Raw genomic sequence first — 13,080 nt, forward strand, 5'->3', positions numbered from 1 at the left:
AAATAATTCTAATTCCCTTGGTTAAAAGCATCCTTATTTTTGCACCTAAATATTTAAGAAAAGTTTATATATTTTTAGAAATGAAAGCATAGTTTACATTTAATCACACTTTATAACATAAAATACATTTCTAAGAAAGTATTGTATTGTTAAGAAAATATAATTTTGCCATCTTTCATATATTTGTGTCTCTCTCTTTCTTAGTTTCCAATATAGTTAATGATGCTGTGCTTCGAGACTTACTGGCATACGTGTCTTCAAAACATTCCTATCTCAGAGATCTTCCTCAGAGGCAGCCTCAGAAAATTAACAGTATAGAATTTGTAGATTTGGAGCAGCTGCAGCCGGACATACTGGTCCATGCGGTACTAAAAGTAGTTGATATCACTGTACTAACAGGTAAGTATTTGGGGTGCTGTCTTAGTTTTAGATTATAAAATAGTTAAGATATAAGACTTTTGTAGTATATCATTTGGTTATCACTATTATATTTATCATTGGACATTAAGGTAAGGTGTCCTATGTGATAAAGTAATGCCAGATGAACTATTTCTTTTCCAGAGGCATTATACAGTTATAGAGGACAGAAGCAAAGGAAAGTTATGTTAACAGTGGAACAGGTCCAAGGTCAACATTATGTGCTTGTATTATGGGGTCCTGGAGCAGCCTGGTACCCTCAACTTCAAAGGAAAAAAGGTAAATATACCAAAAAGCATTTAACCTATTTATAGTTAGGTAAATGATTAATGCTTATGAGCCTAAGATGAAGAGCATTTTAAGAGATTAAGATAGACAACATTTGAAATAGTAGGTGATCAAAATTGAATATTTATCCTTGGAATTCATCTGTTATGATTGTAAGCAATTTTGTGGAATTCTTGAAATTCTTCTGTTATGATTGTAAGCAATTTCGTGATCTAAAAAGTCCTCTGTAATTAATGGAGGCAAAAGAAAAGCTTCCATTTATTCCCAGTTTACTACTTTACCTTTTTAGTGAAGATCTTATCTCCGCCAGGAAACGTTCTTTAAAAATTGAAATCTGGAGAAGCTTCTACAGATTTTATTCAGCCAGAGTCTCTGATAAATAAATGTCTGTCTGGTTATAAGGCAGATGTTAGGGAAGCTTCATTAACCCTTTCAAGTCGCAACATTACTGCTCATAAGTTAGTATGTTCCAGCTGTGTACATTAGTATGTATACCAGTTGTTTTAAAAGTGTTAGCCATTTATAGGATGTTCATGTTTAGAATATGAGCCATGATTACATTTTTTCTTCAAAGCATGAGTTACTAATAATTTTATGATGAATTTAATTAAGTGGCATTGATGTTTCAATAAAATAGTATACTATATTCATTTCGATATTATGAGATCCTTTCGTTGTAACAGTCAGAGGTAGTGTGATTAGTGGCTTATGAGTTATTTTGTCCTGCTGAATTAATCCAGAGATTGATTAGATTGATTAGGTCTCATTCTTCTTTACCTGAAAGAGTTACTGTCTCTTCCCAAGGTTATACCTACAAAATGGTTATCAAAAGATGGGATCTGTCACATTCTCTCTCTTAATCATTAACAGCCTATAACCAGGATTTGAGATAAGTCTGACTTTTGACTTTTATGTTAGGATCAAACGGTGACAAATATTTGTTCCGTTGAGAAATCTGACAAACATGTGTCGGTGGTAGGATGACCACCGCTATTGACCACCCTGTCGGAGCCGGGAACACGTGTTTAGTGCATGTGGGACAAAATGTGGGTTAGAGGTGCTCTTGGCTTTGTGATGGGGCCATAGCAGACTGCTCCATGCTTACTATGAATATTCTAAAAGTCGTGGTTATTCAGCTAATAGAAGAGACATTCTAGTTCCCTCTAGATACTTTTATGGTATTTAGGTTACTGTTGGAAATTTGGGAATCCAGGAATTAAGATACATTTGTTCTTCATTCATTCATTCATTCATTCATTCATTCATTCATTCATTCAGCATATTTTGTTTATAACCATCATTCTTAAGTTTTGATATCCACCTCAGTACCCCAAAATTATTCTTTTCAAAAAAAGGAAGTACTAATTTTGAAGGCCCATCTAAATAAGTGATTCTGCTTTCAGAAGCTGTTAGCATTTTCTCTATTCATTTAGTATTTCTTGAGGCGTTCTCTGTATTAACCTCCATGCTGGGCATTGGCTTTCCTTGTTCCCGAAGATAACAAACTCACATTTAGATGATATAATCATCTAAATCAATGATGATACTATCAAGTAGTCATTGGTGAATACTGGAGATCACAGAGTTGATGTTTTGGGGAGGGATAATAAGTCCCCAATTCACATTCTTTCAAAATTATGCATGGAAATTTGTAGCTAGGATTGATCACAATTTAGGCCCTAATGAGGGTGGACTAGAGGCATACACTACACTTCTTAGGAATAATTGGGTACATAAAATAAGCTATTCAGAACTAAATGCCTTCCAATGCAATATTCTGAAAGTATTTAATAGAAGTCTAATATTTTAAAAATATAACAAATTATAATAAAGTACTCTTGTGACATTACTAATTAAGCACAGAGTAATGCAAATGATCCCAATGTTTGTAATTATACTTAATGCAAAATCATAATTACATCTGTATGGAAGTTTGAAATCTATTAACATCTTTAATTCATGAGTCAAATATAGAAATGTGTTAGAAATTGTCTCAATACCAGTCTCCCTCAGACCTACTAGTCTAATCTGCACACGACTCCTGTTACTTGAACTTGCCAATCTTTTTCCTGCCTTGGAATCTTAAGTTTACATGTTTCCTCTGACTCAAGTGTTCTGCCTTCCAGCTCCCCACATGGATGTCTCCATTTCTCAGCTCCAATGTCATATCCTCAGAGGGGCCTCACACACATATAATCACCATCAGATTCACTCCTTGAAGTCCATTCATTCCACTTAACACCATCAGGATTATCCAGTTTATTTGCTTACTTGCAAATGAGCTAACTTTCTCCATAGACTATAAATTCTGTGAATACAAGCATTCTGCTAAGCTTCTTCAGCACAGTATCCTGATCACACATGCTGTGCCTGCCCTTGTAGATGCTTTCTTGTGAATGAATGAATTAATGAATGAAGTATAAAATACAGATCAGGCAACCACTCAAAATTTCCAGTCTTGAAAGAGTAAGAGACTTAAGTTTGAGGAGTGAATAACTTTGTTTCCAATGATAAGAAAAAAATCACCAGTTTGAAAATGCATGTACACAAAGGTTCGGCAACCCATGGAACGTATTAACAAATTATATTTAAACTTGGGCACAGAGGGCTTTTAGTGAACTGAACTAGAACTCTTCTCTGGTTAACTTAAACAATTAAGGGGCATGTATTTGAAGTATATGGGAGTAGGTCATGGTACATAGGGCAAGAGTGCTGATGGGTTCAAGGGTACTTGGAAGCAGGAGCTGAAATTTCCTTTGTGGGTCCCGGCAGCTTCTCCAGCTGTCTGCGTTATTCACCTGGTGCAGACTTTGAGGGAAGGCACAACAGGCTTACTCTGTAGCTACTGATTTTCCTTTTCCTTCTGAATTCCCAGCGAGGAGAATTTGATTTTGATTGAATTTGAATCAGTCAACTGTGGCCTCAGGGACAGGGTGGGGAAGTACAATAGGAATGCCTGAGCTTGTATCAGAGGGTCGGGGAACAGGTGAGAGGGTCATTTGTGGTCTGGGTGGACATCCAAAGGTATTTGCCACCAAAGATAGGAATGTTCAGTAGCCCAGAGAGATGTATGTGATGTTACCATTGAGTTTAAAAAGTAGATTATATATTGACATTGGGGAGGGTATGTGCTATGGTGAGTGCTATGAAATGTGTAAGCCCGTTGATTCACAGACCTGTACCGCTGGGGCAAATAATACATTATATGTTAATAAAAAATTTTTTAAAAAGATTATAAAATTTCATGTATGATAGGATCCCATTTTATTAAAGCAGGTAGGTAAGTATGTGTATACATGAAAAAATTTGGAAATACTGTTGCTAAAATGCTAGCAATGGCTATGTGTGTTTTTTTTCTTTATGCCTTTAGTTTGACTTTTATGTGTGTGTGAATTTGCATTTATTTTTTACATATTTAGTAAAAACTTCAAACTTAATATATAGAGAATAATATAATGAAGTACCCATTATATCCATTATATGAGAACACTGGCCAACCTTATTTCACCTATTGCTACTCTTTTCTTTTACTGTATAAATATTTTATAGTAAATATATTCTATTTACAATTAAGAAATAAAGCATAAAACAGATTTTTCCTTTTGAAAAAAAGAGTAGGTAAGGTTTGAAATAGCTAGTTAACAATTTGGAAAAAAAATAGAATTAAATTTGTACTTCATATTTGTGCCAAAATAAATTCCAGATGCATTAGAGATCCAAATTAAAAAAAAAAAAACACAGTAGTATGAAAAAACATAAACAAACTTATTTGGAATCTAAAGATGGGTAGGTTAAATAAAATGCAGCAACAAGAACTATACATAAAAATCACCATAGACCAGGGTGTCTGGGTGGCTCAATGGGTAAGCCTCTACCTTTGGCTCAGATCATGATCTCAGGGTCCTGGGATTGAGTCCTGCACTGAGCCCCACATTGGGCTCCCTGCTTAGCAGGGAGCGTGCTCCCCTGCACCTCACTGCCTGCCTCTCTGCCTACTTGTGATCTCTGTCAAATAAATAAAATATTTTTTAAAAAATTACCATATACCAAATTAAAAGGCAAGTGAAAAAACCAGAAAAAAAAATGTTGCATTTTGTCAGAAAATAATGGAATAAACGAAAGACAAATATCTGTAAGGATAAATGGGCAATAGATATGAATAGGAAGTCCCCCAAGAAGAAATAAAAATGGCCAATGAATGTATGAAAAAAGTTTACTGGGGGACACCTGCATGGCTCAGTGGGTTAAGCCTCTGCTTTCGGCTCAGGTCATGATCTCAGGGTCCTGGGATCTAGCCCCGCATCGGTCTATCTGCTCAGCAGGGAGCCTGCTTCTCCCCTTCTCTCTGCCTCCCTCTCTGCCTCCCTCTCTGCCTACTTGTGATCTCTGTCTGTCAAATGAATAAATAAAATCTTTAAGAAAATTTATTTATTAGTAATTGAAGGCACACAAATAACATAGTGACAGCACATGATTTTTCTCCTGACTAGTTGATAGAAAACCTACAGGGGAATAGTCACTCTCATAAACTATTGGAAATGTAAATTGTCAAAACCTTTCTTGAGGACAACTGAAAATGCATTATGAAAACTGAATTTGGAATACTGTTGACCTAATAATTACACTTACAGGAATTTATCACGGCTATGCATAAAGATGTGGGTAAAAATATATTTATCACAGTACTGTTTATAATAGTACAAAATTAGAAATAACCAACATGTGCCAAATGGGGAATTGCTGTAATAATTTTTAAGATTTTGGCATATCTATGCCAAATTATTGGCATATTATGCCATATCTTATTTTATTTTAATTTTTTAAAAGATTTTTATTTATTTATTTGACAGAGAGAGACACAGTGAGAAAGGGAACACCCGCAGAGGGAGTGAGAAAGGGAGAAGCAAGCTTCTGGCTGAGCAGGGAGCCTGATGTGGGGCTCAAACCCAGGGGTCCTGGGATCATGACCCTAGCTGAAGGCAGACGCTTAACGACTGAACCACCCTGATGCCCCCTGTATTTTAAAATAATATAGAATAATATTTAGTGACCTATAAATCCAATTGAAAACAACTGGATGTCCACTAAACACAGTGTTAACTGAGTTTATCTGGGGGTGTTGAGATTATGGTTGTTATTTTATTTTAGTTATATATTTAATCTGATTTCTAAGCATGCATTTTATAATAAGATGAGCAAACTTTTAAAAATAGTGATTGTAAAAAATAAAAATAGTGATTGTTTTCAAGCAGTGACTTGGAATATATATGCTGTATTTCTTTTTAATGATGCTCTGTCTATACAGACTTACTGACTTGTTTTGATTCTGCATTTTTCAAGAAGAAACTAAGAAAAAAAAACTAAGGAGGCAGTGTGGGGGAGGGATGTGAATTAGCTTTATGGCCTGATGTAAGTGGAAACTAAAAGAACAGCTGTTATTACTAGAAAACTCAGTACTAAGAGATGTTTTTGTTTTATTAGAGTTTAAAGTTGGAGTTATTAATATATAATAGGATTATTTGTTCAGAAATCTCTGTGCCACTGCAGTTTTATAAAGGATTATAATTATGACTACAATTGTCTCTCAGTGCTTTTTTTTTTTTTTTGTCATGGGAAAATTAGCTAAATAAGAAAAAGAAGGTGTTGAAAAATCAGCAAGAGATACTGATTATAGCACACATGTCCATTTCTATGCCTTACTAGTTTTAAAAACTTTGTAGATATCAAAACAGGAATTAGCTACTCTGAAAAGCAATTGGTTATGATACATTATGACTGTTTAAGAAACAAAGAAATCTTAAAAAATTTTTTTTATTGAAATTATCTCCAGCATCCTTATGCTGTTGCCCTAATACAGCATAATTCACATTTTGTCTTTTAATACCCAAATTCCTTAGAGTGGTAAAAGTTGTATTTAACTGATCTAGTCAATTGGTCTATTTAATCTGATTCTGAGCCTAGATTATTTCCTTTTTGGTGACTTTTTGTTTTTGTTTGTTTGTTTAAGATTATATTTGGGAATTTAAATATCTTTTTGTTCAGCACAATGACGTCCTAGAAAGCCTAGAATTGCATTCAACATTTTGGTCATCCTGTGAGTGCCTGTTTGACGACGATATAAGGGCAATTACATTTAAAGCAAAATTTCGAAAAAGCATACCCTCCTTTGTGAAGATGTCAGATTTAACAACATACCTGGAGGAAAAGCGTTCAGGTAAGATCTTTACATATGCAAGATATTGTTCATTTTACTACAAGCAAGGGAAGCTACCATTTATGGGGAAAATGTGTAATTAAATATGAAAGTAAAATGTAGATCACCATAAGTAGCCCAACCAGATATTTGCATAACTTCTTAGCCTTCTACCTACAATCCTTTGAGGTTAAGTTGTAATTATTAGGGATCACTTAAAAATAACTTTTGCCTATATTTACAAGCAGCTTATCACTTAATGAGCCAGAAATAGAAAAATGGCCTTAACCAGAGTTACTGTTGAGATAAGCATTTTATCAAGTTACTAAACTGTTATCTATACATGATTGTTTAAATTTAGCATTGATACAGAATCCATGCAATTTGCTTGCTGCTTTAGTAAAATGTAATATCATATTTCCTGAACTCACATGTTTGTGTGTGTGTGTATGTGTGTGTATAAAATTCATCCTCAGAAATATACTACATAGAAGATTGCCTTTGGTGATGAATTTTATACCCATAGCTCACATGCTTTCCATGAACTTAATACCATTAAACTAACTAATTTTGAATGAGGTAGTAAAAGGAATATGCTTTAGGTTCAATATGCCATATACTTTGGAATGAAGAGAGTAAAAGTGAGAATAACTAAATAAATTGATACAATTTTAGTGGGAAATACTTTCCACTAAATTATTTTGGCTTCCTAAGTACAGAGCTATGCTGAAAGTATGCTAACTCCAAGTTAAAGGAGTAACAATTAAATAGCATTTGAAGCTATATTTCAGGTTGCTAAATGCCAATAATCAGTGAATTGCAGTGATTATCAATTTTGGGAACTACGGAATGTTTTCTGGTGGCTATTACAGCAATTGTTTTTATTTATTTATTTTTATTTTTAAAATTTTAGTTTTTCAGTATTCCAAGATTCATTGTTTATGCACCACACCCAGTGTTCCATGCAATAGGTGCCCTCCTTAATACCTACCACCAGGCTCAGCTAACCCCCACACCCCTCTCCCCTGCAAAACCCTCAGTTTGTTTCTCAGAGTCCACATTCTCTCATGGTTCATCTCCCCCATCGATTTCCCCCAATTCACTTTTCCTTTCCTTCTCCCAATGTCCTCCATGTTAATCCTTATGCTCCACAGGTAAGTGAAACCATATGATAATTGACTCCCTCTGCTTGGCTTATTTCACTCAGCATAATCTCCTTCGGTCCCACCCATGTTGATACAAAAGTTGGGTATTCCTCCCTTCTGATGGAGGCATAATATTCCATTGCATATAGGGATCATATCTTCTTTATCCACTCATCTCTTGAAGGGCATCTTGACTCTCCATAGTTTGGCGACTGTGGCCATTGCTGCTATGAACATTGGGGTACAGATGGCCCTTCTTTTCACTACTTCTGTATCTTTGAGGTAATACCCAGTAGATAGCAATTGTTTTTAGAGGGGAAATGAGTGCTGAAAAAAATAGGATGTCTTTATAGGTTTATTGTTATATAATTTAAGTTTTTTAATGAAGAAAATATTTGGTCAAAATATTTTCTCAGAATTTGTATAAATAAGATTACCATTTTTGGTGCTTTTATAGGTTAAATTATTATTTTTTTTAAAAAGGTTTTATTTATTTATTTCATAGAGAAGGAACACATGCAGGGGGAGTGGGAGAGGGAGAAGCAGGCTTCCTGCTGAGTGGGGAGCCAGATGTGGGGCTCTATCCCAGGACCCCGGGATCATGACCGAGCCGAAAGCAGATGCTTAACGCTTGAGCCACCCAGGTTCCCCTATAGGTTAAATTATTAAGAATAACTCAGGAACTTTGGATTTTGGTACTAAATTTTAATTTTATCCTCCCATTTACACAAATAATTTTCTGCATTCTTATAGGTGGTTTTAGATTTTATTAAATGCTAAATGTGGTTTAAGTGAAATAAGATTATTTTTATAATTCTAATAAAAAGAACGTGTTCCAGAGTGAAATGAGTTGAAACTCCTTAAGAGATCACATGCTAAGATTCTCAAGTGTATTTCTGGGACTTTTTGTTAGCGTGCTCTGCCCCCTTTAGGTACATCCCCAGAAATGTAAAAGTTGTGTCATAGCAGAGTGGAAGATATCTCAGATGCCTTTCTAATGTGGTTCAGAGTGTCAAATTTAAAAAGATTTTTAACAGGGTTTTTAGGGTATAATTTTCGTACAATAAACCACCCTTAATTGACGTATCCCACATTCACACTGGTGAGTTTTGACACGAGACCTATCACCACAGTCATAAAACTGTTCCCACAGTCGTGAAACCATCACCAGTCTGCCCCTTTGTAATCTCTCCCTTCCCTGCATACCTGCCCTCTTGAGCCTTCCAGGCAATCAATCTGTTACTGGAAATTAGTTTGAATTTTCTATGATTTTTATATACGTGGAATCATACATTATGTACACCATTTTGTTTGGCACTTAAATGAAGCAAATTCTTTTGAGACATATCTGTGCTTTTGTGCATATCAATAGTTCATTCCTTTTATTCTCTTGTACGAATATACCATGATGTGTCTATCTGTCCATTTGTTGATGGACATCTGCATTGTTTCCAGTTCTTGGCTCTTACAAGTAAAGAGTCTATAAACATTCATGTACAAAGCAATATATGGACACGCTCCTTTATTCATGAGTAAACCTAGGAGCTGAGTGAGCTGAAGGATTATGTGGTAGGTGTATGTTTAATTTTTAATTAAGAAACTGCCAAACTGTTTCCCAAAGTAGTTGTAGCATTTTGTATTTCCCCCACGCAGTGTGTGAAAGTTCTGTTTTTCCCACATCCACGTCAACACTTGGTCTTTTTAATTTCTGTAAGAATAGATCATTGTGGTTTGAATTTACATTTTCCCATTGGCTAACGATGTTGAGCATCTTTTCATCTACTCAGTTGCCATCCCTATGTCTTTGATCAAGTGTCAACTGAAATCTTTTGTCCATTTAAAAACAAAGGGTTGATTATTTTCTTATTACTGATTTTTGAGAGTTCTTTATATTCTGGATAAGAATTATTTGTTAGATGTAGGCTTTGCAGATATGTTCTCCCAGTCTGTTACCAGCTTGTTCAGTCTTTTAACCAGGCTTTTTGAGGACCACACATTTCGAGTTTTGATGAACTCCAGTTTACCCATTTATTCTTATATGAACTATGCTCTTGGTTTCCTACTTAGAAAATCGTTGCCTTACCCAGCATCCCAAACATTTATGTCTTACGTGTTATTTTAGAAGTTTTAGAGTTTTAGGGTTCACATTTGGGTCCATGATCTATTTTGAGTTCATTTTTGTATATGGTGTGATGCATGACTAGAAGCTCTTTTCCTTTTTGCGTATGAATATCCCTCGTTTAAGCCCCATGTGTTGAAAAGATTTCTATTTTTCCCGTGAATTGCTTTTACCCCTTTGTCAAAATCAGTTGTTTATACATAAGTGATCTATTTTGGGGCTTTCCCTTCCATTTTATTGATCTATTTGTCTGTCTTTATACCAGTACCACACTATTTTGATTACTGATAGCTTTTATAATTTGCCTTGAAGTCAGATATTTTTAGCCTTCCAACTTTATTCTTTTTCAAAGTTGTTTTGGCCCTTCTAGGTACTTTGCATCTCCATGTGAATTTTAGAATTAGTTTGTCAATTTCTAGAAAAAAGCCTGATGGGATTGTTTTGAAGCTGTGTATACATCAATTTGAGGGAGAATTGATGTAATATTGAATTTTCCAACCTACGAACAAGATACATCTTTTATTTCTCTTAGCTGTGTTTTGTAGTTTTCAGAATATAGGGCTTTCATATCTTTCCTCAGACTCCTCTTTTCGGTTTTCAGCTATTCGGTTTTTCTGCTATTGGTGCTTTTTAAAATTTCAGTTTCAACTGTTTGTTGCTGTTATGTAGAAATAGAGTTGATTTTTCCATATCGATCTTGTCTTTTGTAACCTGGCTAAACTCACTAAGCTCAGTAATAACTGTTTGGTAGATTTGAATTTTCTATATAGATGATCATGTTACCTGTGAAGAAAGTTTCATTTCTTTCTTTCCAGTCTGGATGCCCCTTATTTATTTTTTTCACCCCTTTGATGACTTCTCTAATATAATATTGATAAAAAGCTGTAAGAGCAAATGTGTTTACCTTGTTTCTGATCTTAGGGAGAAAACATACGTTTTTTCATTATTAAGTATGGCGTTGGCTTAGGGTTTTCCTCCATGCTTTGTATAAGGCTGATGAAGTTGCCTTTTATTCCTAGTTTACTGAAAAAAAATTTATTTTAAAAATATTTAATTAATTAATTTCTTTATTTGTCAGGGAGAGAGAGCACACAAACAGGCAGAGTGGCAGGCAGAGGCGGAGAGAGAAGCAGGCTCCCTGCTGAGCAAGGAGCCCGATGCAGGACTCAATTCCAGGATCCTGGGATCATCACCTGAGCCAAATGCAGTGGCTTAACTGACTGAGCCACCCCGGTGTTCCTGAAAAAATTTTTTTTGATCAGGAATGAGTATTAGAATTTCTCAAATGCTCTTTCTCCATTGATTGAGATGATCATAAAGTTTTTCTTTTGCACTATTTTAATGTAATTACATTGATTGATTTTTGAATGTTAAAATAACTTTGCATTTATGGGGTAAAACGTATTTGGTCATGATGTGTCCTTTTTATATATTGCTGGATTTAATTTGCTGACATTTGTTAAGAATTTTTATGTCTGTGCTCATGAAGGATATTTGTAGTTTTTTTTTTTCTTCTTCTTCTTGTAATAGTTTTTCTTGCTTTTGGGACAGAATTAGAATAATGCTATGGAGTAAGTTGGGATGTAGTTCCTCCTCTTCAGTTTTCTGGAAGAGTTTGTCTAGAATGAGAATGGTTTCTTCCTTACATGTCTGGTAGAATTCCTCAGTGAAGCCCTGTGGGCCTCCACTTTTCCTTACTGGAAGGTTTTAACCACAGAAAGATAGTGGAGGAGTACATTTAACTTACTTGGTGTCACGAAGTCAGCTCTGTTATCTACTAGTTACACAGAGCAGCTGCCTCCTGGAATTGGAGACATAGAATTAGATTTTAAAATAAAAATCACCATCATTGGGTGCCTGGGTGGCTCAGTGGGTTAAGCCTTTGCCTTCAGCTCAGGTCATGATTTCAGGGTCCTGGGATTGAGCCCCGCATCGGGCTCTCTGCTCAGCAGGGAGTCTGCTTCTCTCTCTCTCTGCCTGCCTCTCTGTCTACTTGTGATCTCTGTCTGTCAAGTAAATAAATAAATAAAATCTTTAAAAAAAAAGTCACCATCATGAGCAGTAATAAAATAGGTGCTTATAGCTCTGAAGGTTTGGTTTGGGGGACGAGGCTGGGGATTGGGAGTATCCTTGCAAATCCTGGAGATGAGCTCCCCATTGGTAAGCCATGCAAAGACTGTTGTTACAGTTAGTCCCTGGTAGGCTGTGTTCAGAGAGGGCCTTTTAGCTACTTTTCATTCTCTTATGTTCAGCTCTGAGGGCTGGATTCATGGTTTCTGTCATTGTGTATATGTTTTTAAGACAGAAATGGAGAGAGCATATGGAAGTACGAGCAATTTTTTCCTAATGTGCTTCATAGTTAAATAAAAGGAGTGAGATAGGGAGCTCAACATGGGAGAATTTCTTGAGGGTCTGCTCTCTTAACAAAGCTTAACAGAAGCTGGATGGGGTGAAGCTGTGCCCAGCTCCTTGTCAAGAAATGAAGGTGCTTTACTCAGTGTCCAGCTCTGCTGTTGGGCCCTGCCATCTGCAGAACATCAGTGCCCAGCAGGCTGTAAGCTCCTTGAAAGCAGAGTCCATTAATCATGAACTTGTAATTCTTTTGTAGAGATGTGTAAATTTATAAAATGTGTGGAGGGATGTTAACGTTCTTCTAAAATGATTGAATTCTTTCGTTAATTTCTTAGTGATACAACATGTCTGTGGCAAGGTGTGATGCAGAGTGTGCTGTCGTTTGCTGGGTCTGCTGATGGTTACACACTCTTGTAATTCATGTTAGGGATACAGGGCCTGATTGAAGAAGATGATGAAACAATCTTTGGGCACCAAAAGACCAAAGCAAACAGAAGGACTTAGGAATAGGAAAGTCACCATTAGTGGGTTTCTTAAAGAGATAACCCCAAAAGAGAATAGGTGGC

At 35.7% G+C, this 13,080-nt stretch overlaps 1 protein-coding gene and 1 long non-coding RNA gene across 10 annotated transcripts in view; one reads left to right on the top strand and one right to left on the bottom strand.

The window, feature by feature from the left end:
- LOC116573723 overlaps positions 1-1,157 on the bottom strand; it is a 52,489-nt gene extending 51,332 nt beyond the window's left edge. For 3 of the 7 annotated variants that reach the window (XR_004278951.1, XR_004278953.1, XR_004278954.1), the window contains exon 1: positions 987-1,151. This is a non-coding gene — a long non-coding RNA (uncharacterized LOC116573723). Of the gene's footprint in view, positions 1-986 lie in introns of all 7 variants that reach the window. The other 4 variants (XR_004278956.1, XR_004278955.1, XR_004278952.1 and 1 more) reach the window with 3 other exon arrangements.
- SHLD2 (shieldin complex subunit 2) overlaps positions 1-13,080 on the top strand; it is an 88,316-nt gene that overhangs the window by 67,029 nt on the left and 8,207 nt on the right. For 2 of the 3 annotated variants that reach the window (XM_032314010.1, XM_032314009.1), the window contains 3 exons: positions 205-399; positions 562-696; positions 6,713-6,919. In XM_032314010.1, the coding sequence (XP_032169901.1) occupies positions 205-399; positions 562-696; positions 6,713-6,919 (537 nt within the window). Of the gene's footprint in view, positions 1-204; positions 400-561; positions 697-6,712; positions 6,920-13,080 lie in introns of those variants that run through there. The other variant, XM_032314011.1, reaches the window with a different exon arrangement.

This window comes from Mustela erminea, chromosome 14 (assembly GCF_009829155.1).
Source record: "Mustela erminea isolate mMusErm1 chromosome 14, mMusErm1.Pri, whole genome shotgun sequence".
In the NCBI taxonomy this organism is placed as follows: Eukaryota; Metazoa; Chordata; class Mammalia; order Carnivora; family Mustelidae; genus Mustela; species Mustela erminea.